The 22,529-nt window shown below is 37.9% G+C and overlaps 2 protein-coding genes across 2 annotated transcripts; one reads left to right on the top strand and one right to left on the bottom strand.

Moving 5' to 3' along the window:
• Positions 1-7,661: 7,661 nt before the first annotated feature.
• On the top strand, positions 7,662-10,753 carry LOC149011574 (fanconi anemia group E protein FANCE protein). Its single transcript, XM_089164106.1, has 2 exons — positions 7,662-7,933; positions 8,042-10,753. Exons 1-2 carry the CDS (start codon positions 7,725-7,727, stop codon positions 9,342-9,344), a joined length of 1,512 nt encoding a protein of 503 aa, XP_089020232.1. The 5' UTR covers positions 7,662-7,724; the 3' UTR covers positions 9,345-10,753.
• Positions 10,754-10,756: 3 nt separating this feature from the next.
• On the bottom strand, positions 10,757-12,600 carry ACO1 (ACC oxidase 1). Its single transcript, XM_089164107.1, has 3 exons — positions 12,498-12,600; positions 12,182-12,405; positions 10,757-11,532 (listed from the first exon to the last, which is right to left on the bottom strand). The coding sequence occupies exons 1-3, from the start codon at positions 12,597-12,599 to the stop codon at positions 10,938-10,940; spliced, it is 921 nt and encodes a 306-aa protein (XP_089020233.1). The 5' UTR covers position 12,600; the 3' UTR covers positions 10,757-10,937.
• Between the last annotated feature and the right edge of the window lie 9,929 nt (positions 12,601-22,529).

The following is a 22,529-nucleotide window of genomic DNA, read 5'->3' as shown; positions in this document are numbered from 1 at the left end:
TTAGCCATCTCAGTCACTTCCATACTTTTAGCACGGTCTTTTTCATTCATGGAATCATTCTTGTAGTAGATGTTCTTCCCTTTGTTGATTTCTGCATCAGGGCCTTGGTTCGAGGGATGGGATGTGTCCAAAATATGGACAGTGTTGCATATTGTTTGGTTATGCTTCAGCCCTTCTTCATCAGCTGGTAGTACATACATTTATCCCAGGCTCCTAGTTGAATGAAGCCTAGCCACCCCTGCAAGAAGAGGCTCGGTTGAAAGGCCAGCAAAAGGACCAGCATCAATCGAGTTAGGTACCTGCTCATCAGCTCCTCTCCCACCACCATCTTCCCCTTGATCTTCACTAGACTTGCAATACCTTGTTTGATGTATTTTTTTTCCACATCTGGAACATAACACTTTAAGTTCATACAGGACCTGAAGTGAAAGTTCTTCATCCTGAGCATTTCTTATAGAGACCGTAGGAATGACTGATTCATTGATGTTGACCATTATTTTCACCCTAGCCGCATCAACCGAAAGTCTAGCCACATAAGGTTGCATCTGGATGTCAATAACTTTGCCTAAAGTTGCTGCCGCCTTCCTGATCCTCTCATAGTTGTAGCAGTCAAAACTTATGCCGTTGAGCTGAACCCATAAAGCAATTGGTGGAAGATAGGTATTTCTCCTGCCTTCAGGTAGAGGCTCTAAGGCGAGATGGAGAAGGTAATGCTCCAACCACCAAGGAGAAAGTGAAGCAACTCCGTTTCTCATGTCTTCAGAATGAAACGCAGCTATGAAGGTATCTCTCCCAACACTAACCACCTCCACAGCTCCCAGAGGGATCCATGCCTCAGCGAGTCTTTGGCAAGTAATAGTGATGTGTTCACGAGGGTATCCAATCGCATATCCATACAGAGAATGATAGAGAGGCCTTCTACGATGGGAAGATTCACCAGCAAGCTTAGGATGGATACTTGAAGGATGCAGTGCCTTCGAAGTATCCGGAGCAGGGGAGTCTTTATCCACACGACTCGCCAGATTTCAGTTCTGAACATAGTGAGTATTGGAAGAGTTCGTGTGTTTGTGAAGTCTGCTACCATGATGTGGGGAAATGCGATTGCTTTGCCTTCCCATACTCACTGCAAGCAGAGCTAAAAACAAGCAAACACTCGACAGGACAAACGTTAGAGCAGATCTAGAAAAGGAAAAACTCAGTTCCAGGTAGTACCGAATCGGACTGGGGATAAGGGGTTTAAACAAAAAGAATTTAGAAGAGTTCGCCATAAATCCTACTGAAGTGGTGGTTGGTTGCGGTTTGACTTCGTACAAATCATTAGTCCTCAATAAATTCATTTGCAGTTCAGGTCGAGTTCTACATCAAGGCAAGAAAGAACAGAGTATAATCGGCTTCCACAGGCAGAAGGACAATGCTCAAGACATTAGATCGTAGGCTTGCCGCCGCTCACGATGGTAGACAGCTCCAGCTCGACGCCCCTCAGGTAGAGATTTACGCTAGGTTACCGAATTGAGCCGAGGAGAAGAGAGAGAAGACAGCAAAGGAAAAGGAAGAAAAGAAAAAATAAAGAGATAGGGCTTTGGGTCGGTGCATCGTGGCTACTTGACAACTCTCTTTGAAATGCTAAAGAAAATTACGTTGGTTCCTCAGCATTTCCCACCTCTTTTTTCTCACCTCACCTTTGCAAACAAATGCAGCCTTAGTGATTGGTTTTACGTTCCATTAATTAAACCTATGTTTCAAACCACATAATCATATCTCCATCTATCAGCTCCTTTTTTGTATACAGAGTACTTGTTCTAATAAACCCAATGTAAAGAAATAGAAATAAATTCTCAAAGCAGAATTCGAGAAGGTAAATAAGCAAAAATCATTGTAAGATACACGACAAAATCAAAAGAGGTAATAAAGAAAAATCCTTACCTCCAACGAAAAGCTGGGAACTGATTCCTTTATTACAGATGAAAAGCGAAGGACAAAGAGATGATAAGCTATTAAATTATGATGGAGAGACACCTAAAAAAATGTGGTATTCATCTAGTGCCTGAGTGGGAACAATAAATAAGGATCTCAACAACAAGGAAACAAAGCAAGCCTAATATCCTTTTCGAGTGTCTATTGGATTAGTTTTTCCTGACCTTTATTGGATTTCAAGTTTCAACTTTAGTTCAGCATGATCGTTACTGGAATCCAGCTTTGCCGGTGAATATGAAAGAAAGATAAAATCGATCTTAGATGGAGAAAATTAGATGCAGAGTGAAGGCAACAAAAAACATAAGCAATACAGGTAAGCCCAATAGAACTTGTAAGTTTAAAACACAGTTTTCAAAGAGACATTAGTCCCTTCCTCTAACTGCCTTCGAGAATCTTGAGTGAAGGTTTTCCTTTTTTTTCTTCTTCATTTTGAGAATTTAATGCCGTTTAAATGGCAACCAGCTATAGAAGGTTAAAATAACTAATAAATAAGTATGGGGAAAAATTAAAAGATGTATTGGACGAATCTAAATTTAACTCACAAAATGTGATGGTAGATATTTAGAAATGTTCAACTAAAAAATTCTCACGTAGGTTGGACTTTGAGGGTGTAAATGGATAACCGAAATCCGCTCTCGAATTCACATCCATGGTCCGATTATTAATAGGATGCAGATATGTATTCGTCCGATAAAATTATCCAATTAAGTTACTTATTTGAATTTATTTTTGTTGATTTTATAGGTTTTTACTTGAAATATGTGATTATTTTTATTATTTTTTTCTAAAATAACTACCAAATTTGTTAAATTCTTAAATTTCAAACCTAACCTCACAAATAAAATGGTAAAATTTCAACAGGTAATCGAAAACTTATATTTAATCTGTATACACGGTCATTTAGAAGAATCTATTTTAAAAAAATAGGGTAATTTTCATCTGGACCCCCTGAGGTTTGGTCCAGGTCACTTTTAGTCCAGTTTAAGTTTTCTTTTGCATATGGCTCCCTTGTGGTTTTATAAAATGATTAAATAAGGACACACTTAACAAAAATAGTTAGTTTAATAAATTTTGTGACAAAAATACCCTTGTGTCTGTTGGACTTCTTTTTATTATATTAGTTTTAATTTATTAAAATAGATAATATCAAATTACCCTTCCATTCACCCTCTTCACCTCTTAGCTTCTCATCTTCTCCTCCACCACCACCACCGGCATCACTTGCGACTGCAATTGATCAACCGACAACACCAGAATCGCCTTCATGGTTCCCGGGTAGCACCACTTGAATTCCCGACGAATCGAAACCCCCACCATGCCGAACTTCGCCAGAGAATTCGCTGAAAAATTTTCTGCTTGAAGACGTGGGTGAATTTAAATGGGTTTCTTCTGCGGTGGATAGCCGGGAGGGTGAATTCTCCGGAGTCGTCTTAGGTGGGGCTCCCCTTTCCCTCCCTTTGCTCAATCTTAGAGTTTTTGTCTTTCAGTAATCGAATCTTCAATCCCGACTTGTTTCTTTTTGTGTAATAACACAGGAACATCAACTTGGATTCTCTTAGTTGTTAGTAATAATAATAACAAGGACAAGCAGCCATTGAGAGATAAATAGCTTCCGATCCCGAGGGGTCTTCACTCTCAACGATAAACCAAAAGTCAAAGATTCTGCAGGTTTTTCCCCCCAATTTGCATTCCTAAAGAATGATTTAGTTGTTGCAATGAAGTGCAAAACGATAGCATAAATGTAGAATCTAACCACCATGTGTAATAACGTTGAACCCCTTCTTCTCTGATGGGAAGAATATCAAACCAAGAATACAAATTAATACACAAACCTCTCTCTTTCTCTCTCACCGAATGTGTTTTTCTCCCATTTTCCTTCTGGGTTTGGGGTTGAGGTTGAACGACCGTGGTGGGTGTTGGCGTCAGAGATGGGTTTTGATTTGAGTTTAGGCTTTGAGACAGATGTGGAGCCGATGAGGATGAATACGAAAAGGAAGGAGAAGGACCAGATTAAAATCGAGCATGGCCGATTCAATTTAGAAGCGGAATCACCTTCTTAATCTTGGAAACTGTGAAATCTGTGATTTCTTTGCATTCTAACCGGTTCCACCGCTACGGGTTTTGAGAATTTTGATGGGAGAGTATAGGAATCAAATGTTCCAACTCCATTAGCAAGTTAAGAGAGCTCAAACCTTAACTACTGCACCAGTTCTTTTCCCAAGATGCAACTATCACCAGGTTAAGAGAGCTCAAATCTCTGTTTCAAGTAATAAATTAAAATTAAAATAATAAAAAGAAGTCAAACAGACATAAGGGTATTTTTGTCACAAAATTTATTAAAATAACTATTTTTGTTAAGTGTGTCCTTATTTAATCATTTTTTAAAACCACAGGGGAGCCATATGCAAAAGAAAACTTAAACTGGACTAAAAGTGACCTGGACCAAACCTCAGGGGGTCCAGATGAAAATTACCCAAAAAAATAAGAGTAATTTTCATCTGGACCCCCTGAGGTTTGACCTATATCATTTTTAGTCCAAATAAATGGACACTTTGCATCTGTCTCCCCTGAGGTATCCAATAAGTTCAATTAAGGACACATTATGATTTTTATGACCAAAATACCCTCATATTAATTTGTATCTTATAAATTTATGAATTATTAAATCTTTGAATATAAAAATTTAACGATTTAAAATTTGTTAATTTTCTTCCCAATTCTTACTTCTTCATCTTGGACCCTTCATCTTCTTTGATCTCAATTTCTCTCTGTTTCCATAGCCACAGATCTTTAAACCCTAAATGTTTCAACTTCAAGCGTCCCCACCACTACAGCCACCCACCGGCACCATCACTGCCACCTCCAAAGCCCAGGAAGCAGAACAGATTATACACCACCACCACCATTGCCGGCGCCGAGGACCCAACTAAGCCACTTCTACTGCCATTGTTGTTCATAGCATTCTCTTTCTTGGCAAAACTTTGCTTGTTTTATACATCCACACCTTCAAAACGCCCTTTGATTAATGACACTGAAAATCCCGCAGCTGAACCCACCTACCTGGAGGAGGAATCTGTTCTCCATTGGTTCACGATGACCTGAGAAGTTTCTTACAGATAATGAATTGGAAAGATCATCTTGAGTCTATCCCACTGCACCCGATCGAATTTGCTCTTAGCTACATTTTTATATAGCTAGACAACAGAAATTCAATCAGTTCCTCTTCACAAATCGACCCTGTCAAGAGAAAGGAATCACAATATCACATATACAAGTCAAAATCAACAAATATACAAGAAGGGAGATGGATGAGTTGTTTTGAATCGATCAACTGGCTGTGAAACAAACTAAGTTACCTTCATCCGAGGTCGCTTCTCAGCATTGAGCTTACGAACTTCGTATCTGTTACGCTTGGAGAAAAGTCTACTTTTATTCTTCCAAGGCACACGGAAGTTGGACGGTGCCCAACTTCGGAATCGCCGATTCGAGATTGAATTTACACTGTCAACGATTGGGCGGGATAAATCCAAACACAACATTTTTTTCTTCCCACAACCTTTTAATTGCGGTAGAAGTGGCTTAGTTGGTCGTCGGCGCCGCTGCGTGGTGGTGTGTATAATCTGCTCGCTTCGGCTTTGGAGGTAGTTGGTCGTCCGGTGGTGGTGGTGGTCGTTAACTGCTCGCTTCCCGGGCTTTGGAGGTGGCGGTGGCGGTGCGTGGGTTTGTGGTGGAGATGCGTAAAGTTCATGGTTGAGGTTGAAACATTTAGGGTTTAAAGATCTGTGGTTATGGAAACAGAGAGAAATAGAGATCAAAGAAGATGAAGGGTCCAAGATGAAGAAGACGTAGGAATTGGGAAGAAAATTAACAAATTTTAAATCGTTAAATTTTTATATTCAAAGATTTAATAATTCATATATTTATAAGATACAAATTAATATGAGGGTATTTTGGTCATAAAAATCATAATTTGTCCTTAATTGAACTTATTGGATACCTCAGGGGAGGCAGATGCAAAGTGTCCATTTATTTGGACTAAAAATGACATAGGTCAAACCTCAGGGGGTCCAGATGAAAATTACCCAAAAAATAATTATCCGATTATCATCCGAATCTAACTAATCCATCCGTTAGGATATTATCTGGATCCGTCGGAATATAATAAGATGTAGATATGGTATTACCACTATCCGATTTGAATCCGATCCATGTATCGGACTCCCACCTTCTCCTTGTTATTATTATTAAAAAAAGAGTAATTTTCACCTGGACCCCTTGAGGTTTAATACAAGTCACTTTTAGTCAAAAAAAAAAAAAGGAACTTTGCGTTTGCCTCTCCTGTGGTATTCAAAAAACCCCAATTCAGGACATATTTATTTTTTCATGACTAAATTACCCTTATACATTTTTAAGCCCATAAGTATACTTGTATTTATATTTTTTTTGTTTTACATTCGAGGGTTTCTTAAATTTCAAATTTACAGGATTGAGTCCTTGACTAAAACTAGATGGAAACCCAGTGAAAAAATGTTCGTCTATACCATTACATCCACCAATTTGCCAAGAACAATGAACTGGGAACAAAACCCCAAAAGAAGAAAAACAGGGGAAGGGAGTGTGAAACAAAATCTTTTCCTTTCGACCTTTTTGGGCAAAAACGAAACTTTCTTGTATGCCCTTTTCTCGTTTAGTTGTTTGTGAGGTTTTACCATATGTGAGATCTGATGAGTTTTATGGGTTTCTTCGATTGAGTTTGGTTTGATTTTCTTCCGGTAGTTGAAGGTGGAAGATTAACAAATGGAACTAGAAATTGTCCGTGGCTGAAAATTCTGACCTAATCATTTTCGATCCAACTCGGATGAATTTGAAATATGATTTTGGTGTCGTCAAGTGTTCACTTATTTGTAGGGGCTTAGATGGTAGTGAAAATCATACCTCAAATGGTGCACACAAAGCTTTCTGGTTCAGATGAAGGATTTGGTAATCTCATAAAATAACTTGAAGATCTGCAAAAGAAAAGGGTGCTGAAGCAATCGAACCACATTGGTTAGTCAATGCACCATAGTTCATGCTAAGGAGAAACCCTTATATAACCCAATTTTTGAATTAAAAAAAAAAGAGAGAAAGAAAGTGAATAACGGTGTCTTCATAGATTCAAATGACACAGAAAATATTGCGGGCTCTTCACTAAGCCAATGCACCATATTAAGAGAAACCATTCATTATTTGCAGGAAGGAGGTTTGAAGGACAGGAGCTGGATTCCTGTACATACTGCTGCAAAAGTGAAGGGTGCATCGTAGATTCAAATGACACACCAACAACCATTTCATTTTCCCCTCTTTTTATTCTTTAGGGCTTTTTTTCGCAGCTTCCTGTCCTTTAAATCGGTGAATGTAATAGGAATGAACAGGACAAAAGATATAATTGAACATTTTTTCACATTTTAAGGTTTCCATCTAGTTTCAGTCAAGGACTCAATCCTGTAAATTTGAAATCTAAGAAACTCTTGAATGTAAAATAGAAAAAAGTTTAAATATAGTATACTTATGGGCTTAAATAAAATGTATAAGAGTAATTTGGTCATGAAAAAATCAATATGTCCTTTATTGGGGTTTTTTGGGTCCAGATGAAAATTACCCTTAATTTTTTTTAAGAAGAAGAAAGAAGGAGAGGAAGAAAAGAAAGAAATAACCCTTTAAGCCTCTCGCAGGCTCTCTGGGTCTGGCAGCTTGAGGGGAATCCGAAGAAGATGACAATGGAGAAGTGGGTTCCTCTATTTGACATCTTCCTTAACTCACCTTCTCCTGAAGGAGGGGCGTCTCTTTGGCTACAACACTCTTTCGATGCCTCCGCACCCACCTCCACCATCACCGCCAACTCTTTCCTTTCGCTGCTTTCCAGGTCCTGCGACACTGCCGTCGTCGACCCTTCTCCTTCCTCTTCCTTACCCACCAAGAGGTAAAACCCTTTCAACCATTTCTCTTTTTTTTCTTTCTTCCTCATTGTTTTCATCCATTACCCACAAACCTATGTTCCGTCAATACTAATCGTGTTCGTTTGCCACAGTGTTATGTGGATTCAGACTCTCCCAAATGCGGTTCAATCTCGAATCCTTTCTTTCCTTGCAGTCGAGAAGCAGAGATTCTGCACCCGAGACCTAAATGCATTGGCCACCAACATTTTGAAAGCAAACTCAGAACTGGACTTTTGGGTCAAGAGAGCTGCCCTCAACCTGCTCGATTCAATAACTAACTTCAACTCCAGCTCTAGTTTGGGTTCTCTTAGCGATACACAAGAAGAAAAGGAGTTCCAGGCTTTACCCGATTGGCTTCAAGATATGACGAATACTACTAGTTCAATTCTTCCATGGCTCCCTCTATCTCCTGATTTCAATTCGACAACGTTGCCCGGTTGTTTTGCTGATGCTAGTCCAAACCAGGATGAAGATTCGTTCGTTGAAGGTGGTGAAAGAATGGAAGAGGATGGTTCGAATGTGATCCAAAATTCGGCGGAACCCAAGATTGTTAGTCCAGCAGATACACCTCTAGACCCTGAAATTCAAAAGAAAGCAGCTTTTTTTAAAGCTCGGCTCTTAAACTTTGAGTCTACTTCCAAGACTGTGAACCTTGCTGACGAAATTCGTCTACTCTGTTTTGACCAAGGGGTTGGAGGAGTTTCTTTAATGGTTTTGGGTTTGATTGAACCTTGGGAAGCTGATGAAGAGACTGCTTCCATCTTGTTATCCCACCTTTCAAAAGGGGTGGATGAAGACTTTGCTTGGTCTGGCCAGGTTCTTTGCTCTGTTATTCTTCCAAAGTTGTTGATTCTCAAGGAGCCTGCTTCTCGTGTGCTGTTAACTGCAACAATTGAGTATTGCAAGCTCCACCAGAGGGCTGCTGTTGATGCACTCTTATTTCCGTTGATCCTTTGCAAGCAGGGAATCAATATCCCTCTCTGTGATGTGGTCACAAGAATCATCAGAGAGTGTCTGCACCCAGTTCATGCATCTGCCTTCTGCCAGAAGCTCCTCTGTGGAGAAGTGGAAGCAAGACGTTTTGTCTGTCTGCCTTGCCATCGTAGTCTAATATCCAACAAATTGGTATGGACTGAACCATTGTTTGCTCTGTTCCATAACATTTTGAATCGGAATGTTCATCTAACACAGGATTCTATTGATCATCTTGTTTCTATGGTTGCGGAATTGTCTAATGGATTTTCAAATTCTTTGAAGTTCGGGAACTTCTTGTTATGTTTGGTTACCAAATGTGCTCATTTAGTGAAGCCTCATAAGGATTTGTTGATTGAAGTAGTTGAATGTACCAACACTTTCATGACCAAGTCTTTATTGTCAAAATTGGCAGCACTGTGACTTTGATATATTTACTAGACTTCTATTTCATTGTTTTCTGACTTTCTGAATTAGTTACAGATAATCAAAAACTGGTTTTGTGCTTCTAAACAAATATCCATTCCGAAATAGCTCAGGGCACTACTGGAGTCATTGTCTTAGATATTCTTTCAGAGCATGGTTGTGTACCCCTCTTAAGTGGTTGCTAAATTCTCTTTCACATCCCTTGATTTAAAAGGTTTTACATATGGTCCTAAAACTATATTCCATTCTTAGAATGGCAAACCATTTTTTTTATCTTTACCATAGAATTAAGCAAAGATTGTATAGCCTGTTGCGTGCTTCCAGGCAGTTGAACCGTGGTGGTTAGTTGGTGACCAGCTCAGCCCATACTTCACATATGTTAGTTCAGATCTTGACTTTATTTGAGAGTCTTTCAACATATTAGATTCTTTCTTTCCTTAACAGACTGAAATTACACTCTAGCAATACAACAACAAAGAGGACTGTTAAAATTTTTTTACAAATATACTTTCCAAGAGTCTTTGATTGGAATAAAGTTGATGTAAAAGTTACTTGAAAAAATATCATTCAGAAAGGAGGAAAAGAACCAACTCACAGAACACACAACTTTGCATGGCATCCTAGCACATAGAAATTTTTAATGTAAAATTTATTGATTTTATTTCATTTATGGTCAATTTCACTTGCTGACTTTGTTTCATCCACTTTTCCTTTTTCATTGTAACAACTATCATTTTGTTCTAGTTTCATTATATACATAGCAGAACCTAAAAGTTACTTTAACTAATTTGGGGTTGGAATTTTTGGTACCGGTGGGTAATATATACACCAACCATGACCATATGACTTCTCCAACTTATGTTGGGTGAATCCTGTGGATTTTATATATTTTCTTTAATAAAGTTTATCTTGTTTGCCTTGAAAGCAAACTCTGGATATATAGAGAGAGAGCCAGGCTTGGCAATCCATGAGGAAGAAAAGATTCTTTTGAGCTTTTCCTTGAATTACTTCATCTAAGAATCTCGAGAATCTGTTTCAGATTTTTACTAATTGAGGTCATCCTTCCCGTCTTTGTTCTTTTGGATGTTCTCATAGACTACTACATATAAACAGCTTGAAACTAAAATAGAAGATTACGTGTTCACTCCAACAAGATCAGGCAGAATAGTATTATGGGAAGGAGAGGGCTGGGGAAGGAAGAGACAAAATATTATTTACCTTTCTGATGTAATGAAAGCAGTCACAACACTAAGAAGCAAAGTAATACATATATGTTGGAACAAAGGACAAGTTCTATCAATACCCTCTGAAGTGAAGCCTATCATCCATGATATATAAGTTTTTGCCTCCGAGTTTTCTAGGTGTATAATTCAGCAAATTCCAAGTTAGGCTAACTGTGTAGTCTAGCTCTATACTCGGTCTTAGGAGGCCCAATTCTTTGAGTGATAAGACCATTTAGTCAAATTCCATTCCTTGGCTTCACAATCTGTGAAGTGAAGCCTTATGTCTCAATCCTCAATAGATTTCTTCCTATCAAAGAAAAAGGGGGAAAAAAAAACATACATATACGTAGGAAATTTCTGAATTACTTTAGGCAAGAAAACCATTGTTCCCATTGGCCATCTTCTTCATGGATTCCATTCTGGGGCCCTTATCTGTGAACTTGGTCTTGGCATAAAGATTGAGATAGTCTTGAAAACGGTAGTGGCCAGGATATTGAAGCCTAAGAGCTGGAGAAATTATCGCATCGCCAGCAGGGTTGTAGAAAGAAGCAATGGAGAGTCTACTGCCATTCTTGTTGGCCATGACACGGTGCAAGGCACTCTTGTATCTGCCATTGGTCAACACTTCCACCTGATCACCTGTGTTTACAAACATGGTATTGTTCTTTGAAGGTGGAATTGCTACCCATTCTCCATCTTTCAAGAATTCAAGACCTGGAACTTGGTCATCTTGGAGTAGGAGAATGATCCCTCCTGCATCTGTGTGCTCACGGAGTCCCCTCACAAGTTCAGGTCTAGGACATTCAGGATACTTTGCTACCTTCGTCCCCACTGAAGGACCTGCAGCTCCTGAGAATGCCTTCTTAATGTAGTTGCTTTCCAATCCCAGATTCTCGCACATGAGCTCTGAAAGTTTCTCTGCAAACTTAATCAGCTGGTTTATGTATTCATCCATTGCTTCACTGCAGATATGCATCATTAATCTGTCAGCATGTTGCGTGCATCCATAACCCAGAAGTATATTGTGTGTGTAGAAGACTATGATCATGCAAGTGAAGTTATGCTGAAAAAGAAGTTTGCCCATCAACAGATTACTGAAAATACAGCTAACAACCAAGGCAAAGATATTCTTCATATCTTTCTCATGCTGCAAATAAGTTGCAACAGAGAAAATAGATAGCACTAGCATTTAGATTTAGATGAACCAGATAAATTATTTCTGGCAGTAAAAAGTCATTGTTAAGTGTAAAGTTTTGGGAATAGTAGTACCAAAGATGTCTTGTTATACCAGTTGGGTGTTTCCACCTGCCAAATTAAGGTTTTGGGTTGGACATTTCAACCAGGTCTACCATTAATGATATGTCCGTCGCATGCCACTTGTGCTGCCACCCGAAAGATGGGCAACATGTAAAGTGTCAGGAACAGTAGGACTTTATATGTCTCATACATTCAGCCACTCCATCTGATAGCTTAAGCTTTTAAGTTGACGTTTTAAAATATCATATGCTCCATTTTATACTCGCTCAGCAGGCACAGAATATGGAACTAAAGTATGAAACTATTCATTGTCACCTAGATGATAAAGAAAATCCTGATGGATAAACGTCTCACCAAAGTTCCTTTGAGATGTTCGGAAACTCATCCATGTTTGATTTGGGTCTATGCCAAATGAAGAAGCTGCTTTCCCAGTCTATTTCTGATGCTGTGCTTTGGTTGTCCAAGACCTTAGTTATCTCTGTGTTATAGAAGCTGTTCTTCATACAGTTTTCATAGTGCAAGTTTACTAATTGCTTCACCTTCAGCATCAGTTCCTTGTCTATTCCATGGTTTGTAACCTGCACATATTTAAAAATAGTTTGCTGAATGAAAATTGAAAGTTCAAATGAATTAAACCAAGCAATTGAACAAAGAAAACCACAAGCCTTACCATGAAGAACCCAAACTTCTCGCAAGCCTGGTCCAGTAATGCCATTGTTTCGCTCCTCTTCTCTCCATCTAACCCGTTAAAGTCTATCATAGGAACCTCCATGTCTTCTTTCCCTTGATTAGAATGATAAGCATGTAAACCAAGTGGAGTATATATAGACTTCCTAACATGGGTAGTGGTTTTCTTTTCCAAGAAAACTGTCATTGCAGCAAGTAAAACCATAGACTTCTGGGTGACTTCTGGGGTGTGGTGGAAGCATAGTAGGGCCGATTAGATCTTGAAAAGTAGCAGTCCTGGATAAGAAAATGGGTCCAAGTTGGTTCTTGCTTATTCATTTGTTTTTTTGAAACACCTCTTTTATTTTATCAATTCTTCTTTGATACACTCTGTAAAGGTTGACAGTCTCAATCCTTGCCTTCGGATTTCCATTCTTTTTTTATTTACTTTTTTTTTGGGGAAGTATTGCATAATGCTTCCAAGCAACCTAGCAAGACCTGTGAGGGAGGAATCTCACCTTCTTCCAATGGGCGCCTCTGGATTGTAAATTCTAGTCAAAACAAGTGAAATCTTGCAGTGGGCGGAGAACAGAGTTTTTTAATAGTTCCATAGACGATGCATGTGATTGGTCAATTGCAGGAAGTTTCCTATTGGAATACTTGGATCAATTTGGTGTTGGAAAAGAAAGAAACAAAGATTTGGAAGTTTCTGGGTTCTTGATTCAGTTGATATAGGTGTCAACTTCATTGAATTTATGCTATCGTAGTGACTAAAAAATTTCTGTAGATCAAATCTTTTGTTGCGTGGCTCTGCTAATGGGGGAGAGAGAAATGAATATGAGAGAATTTTTTACCAAGTCCTGATTATGTTGTTTGTTTTCTAAAACCATGCATTGTTTGAAATACATGGCAAGGTCAATTTTCTTACATCTGGTGGCCTTAAAGATCAATGAGTAATATTCAAGTTCTATTAATGTGAACTACAAGCCTTGGATGGAAATTTTAGCTATTGGAAATAAATAATTCCTTTCTGAATCGTAATTCCAAGGAAGAAGTGTCCATGAATACTTGATCCGTCCCAAGGGCATCCAACACATGCTCAAAAGCTTCTAAGGGCCTGTTTGGTTACATGAATCCAAGGATGAGATTTTAAATGTACGGATTCGTTGTTCAAAAATTAACTATTTGGTTAGCCTCAAATCTATCGAAGTTCATAGAGTTCCGTTGGGTTACCCATGTAATCTGCAAATTTTCATCAATTTTATACTTATGGTGGAATCTTTGGATTTCACCCCAATACCTAAAAATGGCTTAATTCACATTTTTAGGCAAAAAATTGAAATCCTTGGGTTTCATGAATCCAGGGATGTTTTACAACAGATCAAATAAGTCTCCTATTCATGAATACTGGGATTTGAAATCACAGGATTCAGATAACCAAACAGGCCCTTAAAGAAATTAGTTTTATCAAAACCCAAGACCATCAACATTACTTAGCATTGGAGATGATTGTGCCAAGGCATGATGTAGCAATCAAATTAAGAAATTACTTACTAATGAGCACTGGGTAAGATTTGTGGACATGTTTATAACACGATAGTAGCAAGCTCTTGTAGATATAGCAAGATTAAGGAGATTTCAAATTTCGGGCCTTTGTCCTTCTACACCATTCAAAATTGGTGTACTTCTAATATAATGGTGGCAATCTCTTATGTATTATAATACAAACTCTTTGTTTAAAAACTAGAATCAGATATTAATCTTGATTTTCTTTGGTTCTCGACCACAACACCCAAAAACATAATAAGATGATGATGGATCCAAAGCTGAAAGTGAATACAGATTGTATTGAGACGGCTATTAGTCTCATGAATTCCAACTTTTTTTTTATTAAATTTTGGCAATCTATGTGGTTTTTGGTAGATGAAATTTTAATATGTTAATAGTAATCCAAATACTCTAGGATTAAGATGGTTTACTTTGATGTGATGCTTCAGCGGCCTCATAACTATGAGCATACGCTTTATTTTCAACAACTTTTAGTTAGTGATTCTTTTTCAGTCAAGATCATTGGAAATAATTAATAAATATAACTTTTCCCAACAAATATAATTAACAAAACTTTCCCATAACAGTGAAGGCAAAATAATTTGCATGGCAAGATACTTGTTTTACTTTTAGCAGATATTTTGTAATTCTTATTGAAGAGTTTGAATCCTCCACTCATATGAATTTGAATATTCTAATTCATGCCAAGAGTCAATTTGAAAAACATGATCCATCTTTTAAGCAAAATTAACATAAATAGGTTTGTTGTTATATTAGAAAACATATTTAACGGTGATTTAACACTAGCAAGTTTGTTTATGTTAATCTTGCTTAAAAGAAAGATTGTGTTTTTCGAATTGACACTTGGCAGCCATCCACCCATGTGGATTGGAATTCCAATCCATCTGGTTGGAGGATCCGGACTTCTTATTGAATGTGGTAACCAAGTTAGGATTAGCTCCCTTAGGAGAGTGAGGGGCATTGATCCATGTTGACCATGGGGTCTAAACCCTAGGGGTGCAAGTTTGGCTAACAGACCAAACTTGTCCTAAGCTCATATAGGGCGTGGGCTCAAAATTCTAGCTCTCGTGGTAGGTCCAGTTGGTCTTAGATTAGGATTAAGGTCGGATTAAGATTGCAGGTTTGACTTGGTTTTCCTTGACTCTACTCTATCACCATGTAGGATATCTTTCGTAAGGTACCAATATGGAATTATGAATTCTTTTATTGTTTTGTGGTCAGGGTTGAGTGTTTCACTTAACTTTGACTCAACCCGTTAATTTATATTTAATAAGTATATTTATTTATTATATATTTAATCACATTTTTATAGAATTGATTGTGTGTACTTCAATGAATCTTTAGGTTGACCTCCCCCCCCAAAAAAAAATCTTCAGGGATTGGCAATCATTAATTTTGAAGTTTTTTAGCAAGTATGTTGTGGGGGAATCATTATTTTTTTAGGCAAAGGGTAGGAGTGAATAATCTTCCAAATGGTAATGTTATGTGTGATCCGAATTCTTGTTTCCGGTTTAGAAGATGGGTCCACCCCAAATATTTTGATGATCCAAATTGACTGGATTGTGAGATTTATGATAAAAGCAAAGCACTTGAGCCGACACGACTCAACCCAACCCAATGAGTTGATTCATTTTTCCGATTAACTTCTATAAATATGTACCTTAAATCATTATGATATTTGAGATTTTTGTCTTAGAGTTTTGAGTGAGAGTTTGTGTAACTTCGTTGGGTTTGAGATCTCCATTGTAATCTTCTTCATACATTGTAAAAGTTCTTCTTCTACACCCATGAATATATCACAGCACTTTAGTATGTGAACCATGTTAAATTTCTATGTTCCTTCAATTTGTTTTTGTTCTTTTTCGTACTTTATTGATATTCGTTCAAACATATAATAATAAAGAAAAATTATACCTGGAGAAAGATGTCTATTGCGTATATAAGAGACCAATGGAAGAGCAAATGGTGACATCAACAAAGTAATTAAAATTGTCATTTATGGGAATGAAGAGACCATTTTGCCCTCCTATGTGTTTGGTACATGAAAAAAACATTTTCCAACTCTTCCTTGATTCCAAGCATCCATTCATCATTCCTAGGTGTTAGCATAGAAACTACCCACAAGGATGGAGAATTGTATTCCCCTCATGCCTATCTACTACATATTTAGGAGAATGGTTCACATCAAATTTACCTTGTCAATACTCAAAGATAAACCCCTTTCTTAAAGTTGTGATAGAAAAATATATTTGAGAGGTACAAAATTTTTATCCTTAAAAATAGAAAATCTCATAGGAGGTCAGAATTCGAATCCCCTCAAGGCCAGGGGCGAAGCCTCTTCTATATTAATTATATAAAAGTTCCCTTGAGGATGTGAGGATGTAGTCGTGGTTCCCACAAGCTGGCCTGGATGAACCTCAGATCCAAAAAAAAATTAGAAAATCTGGACGTAGTTGACAATGGTGCACTTTCCTTTCTAGATAATGAGAAAGAACCAAGTAGGTCCACCATCATGTATCTTCTCTCTTTATCCTCTGAAAATCCCTCATGGATAATACCTCTCTTCATACATCTCATCTTTCTATATACAGCACTACCAAAAGAGAAAAAACTGTACGCCTCTCTTGATGCTGCTAGCTATCTTCTCCTCAATAATAACATTATATTTAAAAAATAAAATCTCTAATAATATGAAGAACAAAAGAATGAAAGTGGACAATATTTTATTTTAATTATAATTTTTTATTTTTTTGGTTTTTGGTGCAAGGTTCATGGGGCTGCTTATGCGTATCTCGACCATTTTCTCAGGGAAGTTTTTATAATTAATGTAGGCAGGGGCTTCGCTTATGGATCGAAGAGATTTGAACTCTGACGTCCTATGTGGAAGCATTGGTCTTTTTCAAACTGAACCACTAAGCATTGGCCCTTTAGGTAATATATTTCAAAGCATTGCATCTCAAACTGATTCTCTTGGGTTGGACCACAAGAACTGGCCCTGGAAATCCAATATGCACTTAGGTGCGAACTTAAATGGCGAACTGACGAATTTTGCCGATATTTTGGGCGACATTTTTCCTATAATATTGTTCAATTCGCCCCTTTACTCCTTTGTTTTATTATTTCTAATATTTCAAACATGGATTTTCAACGTTTCATGCATGGTCGTGTTCATGTATGGCTTAAATGGGCGGTTGCTAAAAATGATGGGATTGTATTTTAAAAGGATTTAATTGGATAATTCACTTAATTGAAGAATCTTCTGGTTCTTCAATGGATAACAAATGAATTTTCAATAAAAAATTGTTTGCTTCATACTTGATCCAGGATGGTCCAACCGATCATGTCAAATAATAAAACTATTGGAATCAATGTTATTTTTATTTACTCAAGCATGTGTTTCAATCATGCAAATATTCGTGTAGTACAAACTGGGAGAAAATATCTAATACTTTTGTAGTAATGCATAAATATTTACTTGTACCATCATTTGTACTCTTTATCATTTTGACATATATTTTAGAAACTTAATAAGTTTCTTTGAAACTTATTACAAAATAATGCATTATCTATAACTAATTGATCTCCTAGGTAATAATAGATTAGCTCTTCTAGAGCATTCAATCAATGTTGTACTATCAATTCTTGTATGAACATTGACTTCTGCGTCATCAAATAAGATAAATAATTTTTTTTCTTAGTATAATATGTGTCATAACATATTAGAGAATATTTACAATATTCATCAAAATGAAACAAAATACATCAAAAAGATATATAGAAATCAATAAAAAAAAATTAGAAATGAAAAAGATTAAATTTAAGATAAATTAACATATGAGATAAGATTTGAATGGAAAAGAATTACAAGAGTAACATAATATTATTTTTATTTTTATTTGAACTCTAGTAACATAATCAAATCTTCAATTATTATATTTAAAAGAGTCTGCAGCATTTAGATGTGTAGTATCTGTAAGGTCGTTAAAATCATCCGCGTTATGAACAAAATTTGTTTCAGTGTCATTATTTTGAAAAGTCATATTTATCTCCATATTATCTTCATTCATTTTGATTGAAGCTTGACAAAACTTAATAAAATATTGTGGAGTATGACAAATACGTGCCCAATAACATTTCATACCACATCAATGACATATATTATCTTTACTCTTTGAAAAGTTATATTAAAAATCTTTATTATTCTTTTATTTATTTTCATTATAAAAACGGTAATATTTCCGTCTTTTGCCTCTTCCACTTCCACAGTCATGACTATAGTTATAATTTTGTCTTCTTTTAAGCATTATCATGAATTGCTACATTTACTTCAGGGAATGAAGCAGTACTAATAAGACGAGCTTCATGACTTTTCATTAACAGTCCATTATTTTACTCAACCACAAATAAGCATGATATCATTTAAAGTATTTCTTAAAATTCATTTTACAATATTGCTAGTGTAACAACAAATCTGAAGCTTAAAAATTTGCTGTCATATTTTTATCAATAATATTTTCTCCACATAATTTCAATGGAGAATTAATTTCAAAAACTGTAGAACTGTATTTATTAACAGTTTCTGTTAATGACTAAAATGGTCATTCTATATCCCCCGGTCTGAACCAGCGGTTGCACGGTCCGACCAGGACTACAACCTAACAAGATCCGGCCAGGCGGTTCATGGTAGGACCGACCACACTAAAAAGTCCATCTTTATAGCAATATGAGATGGCCTCATGAAGGTAGACTCCTACCACCCAACAACTGGAAAAGAGAGTTAGTTAGGTGAAAGGACTCTTCTAAAAGAGTTACTCTCCTACAACAACTCATAGCAGGGTTATTCCGAATATAACTCTATCACCATACACTATATAAAGACCTCTGGTAAACACTAGAGGGGAGGTAATCATACTTCTTGTGATCAATTACTTGAATTTTCTATTGAGTAGTTGAGATCAGATTATTGGTACTGACTTGTTCGTCGGAGACCTACCTCGACCCTCCAAGGTCGAGCTCGTATCTTGCAGGTTCTTGACAGGGAAGGACGAGCGAGATTCCGTATCAACAATTGGCGCCGTCTGTGGGAATTGCATCAAAAAGTCATGGTGCGATCGAAAGTGAAGGTCAGTAAATCGAAGGAGGTGGAGGATGATGCTTCGAAGGGAATTCCTCAACCTGAAAAATCGGTAATTCCCGACCAGGTGGAAATTAATTCCGACCATGTGGAGAAAAATACCGATCAAGGGGAGAAAAACCCCGAACACCCGAATCATGGGGCATTAGCAAATCAAGTTGAGACACTCCAGAAGGAACAAACAAAGCTTCGGGAGGAATTATCCTCCATGAATGAACTACTCAGGATGGCCGTGGGTCATATAATTGCCCCTAATGCAGATCCTAAAAATACTCAAAAAATATTTGAGGGAAGCAAGAATAACCACTTGGTCCTTCCTGACCGAACGCCTCGACCATCTCTAGAAGACGGACAGAAGTCAAAAGAGAAGGTAGGCGAAAAATCCCGGGCATCTGAGAAAGAAATTCCAAATAAAGATCCTCTGTTCAATGAAGATCATGATCGAGGAAGTAGCAACGATCCTCTCAAAGAACCAAAAAACAAGAGGGTTGAGTCCGGACCGAACAAGCGGGAAGATCGTTTGAGCAAACAAATCAAAGAGTTAGACAAGAAGGTAAACAAGTTAAACGATCCAAAGAAAGAAGAGCTATATGCTTTTCTAAAAGAGGATCCTTTCATCCAAGCTATCTCTGAGGCGGAAATACCAAAGAGTTTCAAATGCCCAACTTTCATACTGTTTGATGGATCACAATGTCCAAAACATCACATCACTCGCTACAGATCGACCATGTCAATTTATAAGCATAATGAGGCAGCCATGTGCCAAAGTTTTGCAGCCTCTTTAACCGGTTCCGCATTGGACTGGTTCTTGGCACTGCCAAGCGGTTCGATTATGAGTTTTGATCAACTAGGACGAGTGTTTGTGCTGCGCTTCCAGGGAGGAGTCGGATTGAAGAAAAGAGAAGATACTTTGTTTTCTATAAAACAAGGTAGAACGGAATCTATCCGAAGTTTCCTTCAGAGATTCAATAATCTTACCATGCAAATTGAAAGCATGGACGAGAAAATTGCCTTTCATGCGTTATACCAAGGAATTACTCATGAAGGATTGCTAGAGCGACTGCTCCAAGATATGCCAAAAACATATGCGGAACTGAATGAAAGATGTCACAAACAAGCAGAGATTTCGGAAACCATAGAATCTCGAAAAAGAGAACCAAGGGCCGAAAGAAGAAGCAGTCGAGAAAGGGCTCAACCGACCAGGATGTTAGGGATAAGCTCGACCAAGAAAGGTCGAGCAGAATCTCCAAAAAAAGCAGGAGATTAGTAATCTTCCACCACTGAATACAAGAATATCCGAAATCTTGATGCAAATCAAAAATCAAGGGCATATGAAGTGGCCGGATAAAATCCGGGCACCGCCAGGAAAACGTGATAAACGAAAATATTGTGAATATCACAAAGATCACGGCCATTGGATGGACGATTGCAAAAATCTAAAGACGGAGATAGAAAACTTAATCTCCCGAGGACACTTAAAAAAGTATATCCAATCTAAAGAAGATGGCCGACCACAGGACAACCCTATCCCGAAGAGAGAAAGGTCGAGCCACAGAGAAGAAAGAAGAAGTCCGGCCAAACGCCGACCTGAGGCGGATGAAAAACAAAGAAAAAGATCTCCATTCTATACTGTATTTGGTGGTCCGACAGAAGAATCAAATCGACAAGCAAAAAGAAAAGTACGATATATTGGGAATACTAAAACCCATAAAAATATATCTACTGAGCCAATAATTTTCTCTTCCGAGGATCTACGGGATATCGCAATCCCTCATGATGATGCATTGGTAGTCAAAATTCTCCTGGAAGGAACTGAAATTCATAGAGTGCTGGTGGATACTGGATCGTCAGCGGACATATTATCTTTAGATGCGTTCAAAAAGATGAAGCTAAAAGAAAGCATGCTCGTCCCATGCGAAACCCAGCTTTATGGTTTCACGGGATCATCAACCCGAGCAGAAGGAACGATCCGATTAGAGCTACGGATTGGAGAACACCCACGAGATAGAATCATACAGACTAATTTTATGGTCGTACGAGATTTATCAGCATACAATGCAATCATAGGACGACCAACCCTCTGTGCACTTGAAGCAGTGGTCTCCTCGCTACACATGAAAATGAAATTCCCGACCACTGAGGAAATTGGAGAATGTGTAGCCGACCAGAAAAGCAGTCGACAAAGTTATAACGACTACATGCGGAAAAAGAAAAGGACGAAGTCGACCATGACCATTGAAGTTAGGGACGACCGCGATGAAGAAACCTTGCAAAGAGCTGAACCAGTGGAAGAACTAGAAAGAATCCACTTCAATCCCGACCAGAAGGAGCAAGGTACCATGATCGGTTCCGAGCAAGAAACAGAATTCAAATCAGAGCTCACTGAGTTTCTAAAAAAGAATTCTGATGTTTTCGCTTGGTCGGCTGAAGACATGCCAGGGATCGACAGGGAGGTGGCTGAGCATAAACTCTATATTGATCCACAGGCAATCCCGGTTGTTCAGAAAAGAAGAAACTTCGCCATTGAAAAACATGAAGCCATTCGAACTGAAGTGCAAAAGCTAAAACAATCTGGCTTTATAAAACGCACAGACCACCCGCAATGGCTAGCTAATGTTGTAATGGTCAAAAAAGCAAACGGGAAATGGCGGATGTGTACTGATTACACAGATCTCAACAAAGCCTGCCCAAAGGACCACTATCCACTACCAAGAATCGACCTCCTTATAGATGCAACGGCAGGACACGAAATGCTCAGTTTCATGGATGCATATTCGGGATACAATCGGATCCTTATGCATCCCGATGACGAAAAAGCATACGGCATTCATGACTGATAGGGACAGCTATTACTATAAAGTAATGCCTTTCGGTCTAAAAAATGCGGGAGCGACATACCAAAGAGCGGTAAATAAAATTTTCAAACATCAAATTGGTCGGAATATGGAAGTGTATGTGGACGACATGCTGGTGAAAAGCATCTCAAAAGAAAATCATCTAACTGATTTGGCAGAAGTATTCAAAGTACTCCGAAAATACAAGATGAAGCTCAATCCTGAAAAATGTACTTTCGAGGTATCTTCCGGTAAATTCCTCGGGTTCATGGTATCTCAAAGAGGAATCGAAGCCAATCCTGAGAAAATCAGGGCAATTTTGGATATGAAAGCACCCAAAACCATTAGGGAAATCCAATGCCTAACTGGTAGGGTGGCAGCTCTAAATAGATTTATTTCTAGATCAGGGGAGAAATGTCTGCCATTTTTCAAAATTTTAAAGCAGGTAGCAGGTCAGAAAGGAAACATCTGGAATGATGAATGCCAGGGAGCATTCGAA

Source organism: Hakea prostrata, chromosome 7 (genome assembly GCF_041222555.1).
Source record: "Hakea prostrata isolate BN-2017 chromosome 7, UWA_Hpros_2, whole genome shotgun sequence".
Lineage (NCBI taxonomy): Eukaryota > Viridiplantae > Streptophyta > Magnoliopsida > Proteales > Proteaceae > Hakea > Hakea prostrata.
This window is presented reverse-complemented; position numbering and strand designations above follow the sequence as displayed.

Excerpts from the sequence above, each read along its gene's own strand:
- LOC149011574 (XM_089164106.1), top strand. The coding sequence starts at position 7,725 with ATGACAATGGAGAAGTGGGTTCCTCTATTTGACATCTTCCTTAACTCA. Across the intron at positions 7,934-8,041 it reads TCTTCCTTACCCACCAAGAG|TGTTATGTGGATTCAGACTC; the intron begins GTAAAACCCTTT and ends CGTTTGCCACAG.
- ACO1 (XM_089164107.1), bottom strand. The coding sequence starts at position 12,599 with ATGGAGGTTCCTATGATAGACTTTAACGGGTTAGATGGAGAGAAGAGG. Across the intron at positions 12,406-12,497 it reads AGAAGTTTGGGTTCTTCATG|GTTACAAACCATGGAATAGA; the intron begins GTAAGGCTTGTG and ends AAATATGTGCAG. Across the intron at positions 11,533-12,181 it reads AACATCTCAAAGGAACTTTG|TGAAGCAATGGATGAATACA; the intron begins GTGAGACGTTTA and ends GCATATCTGCAG.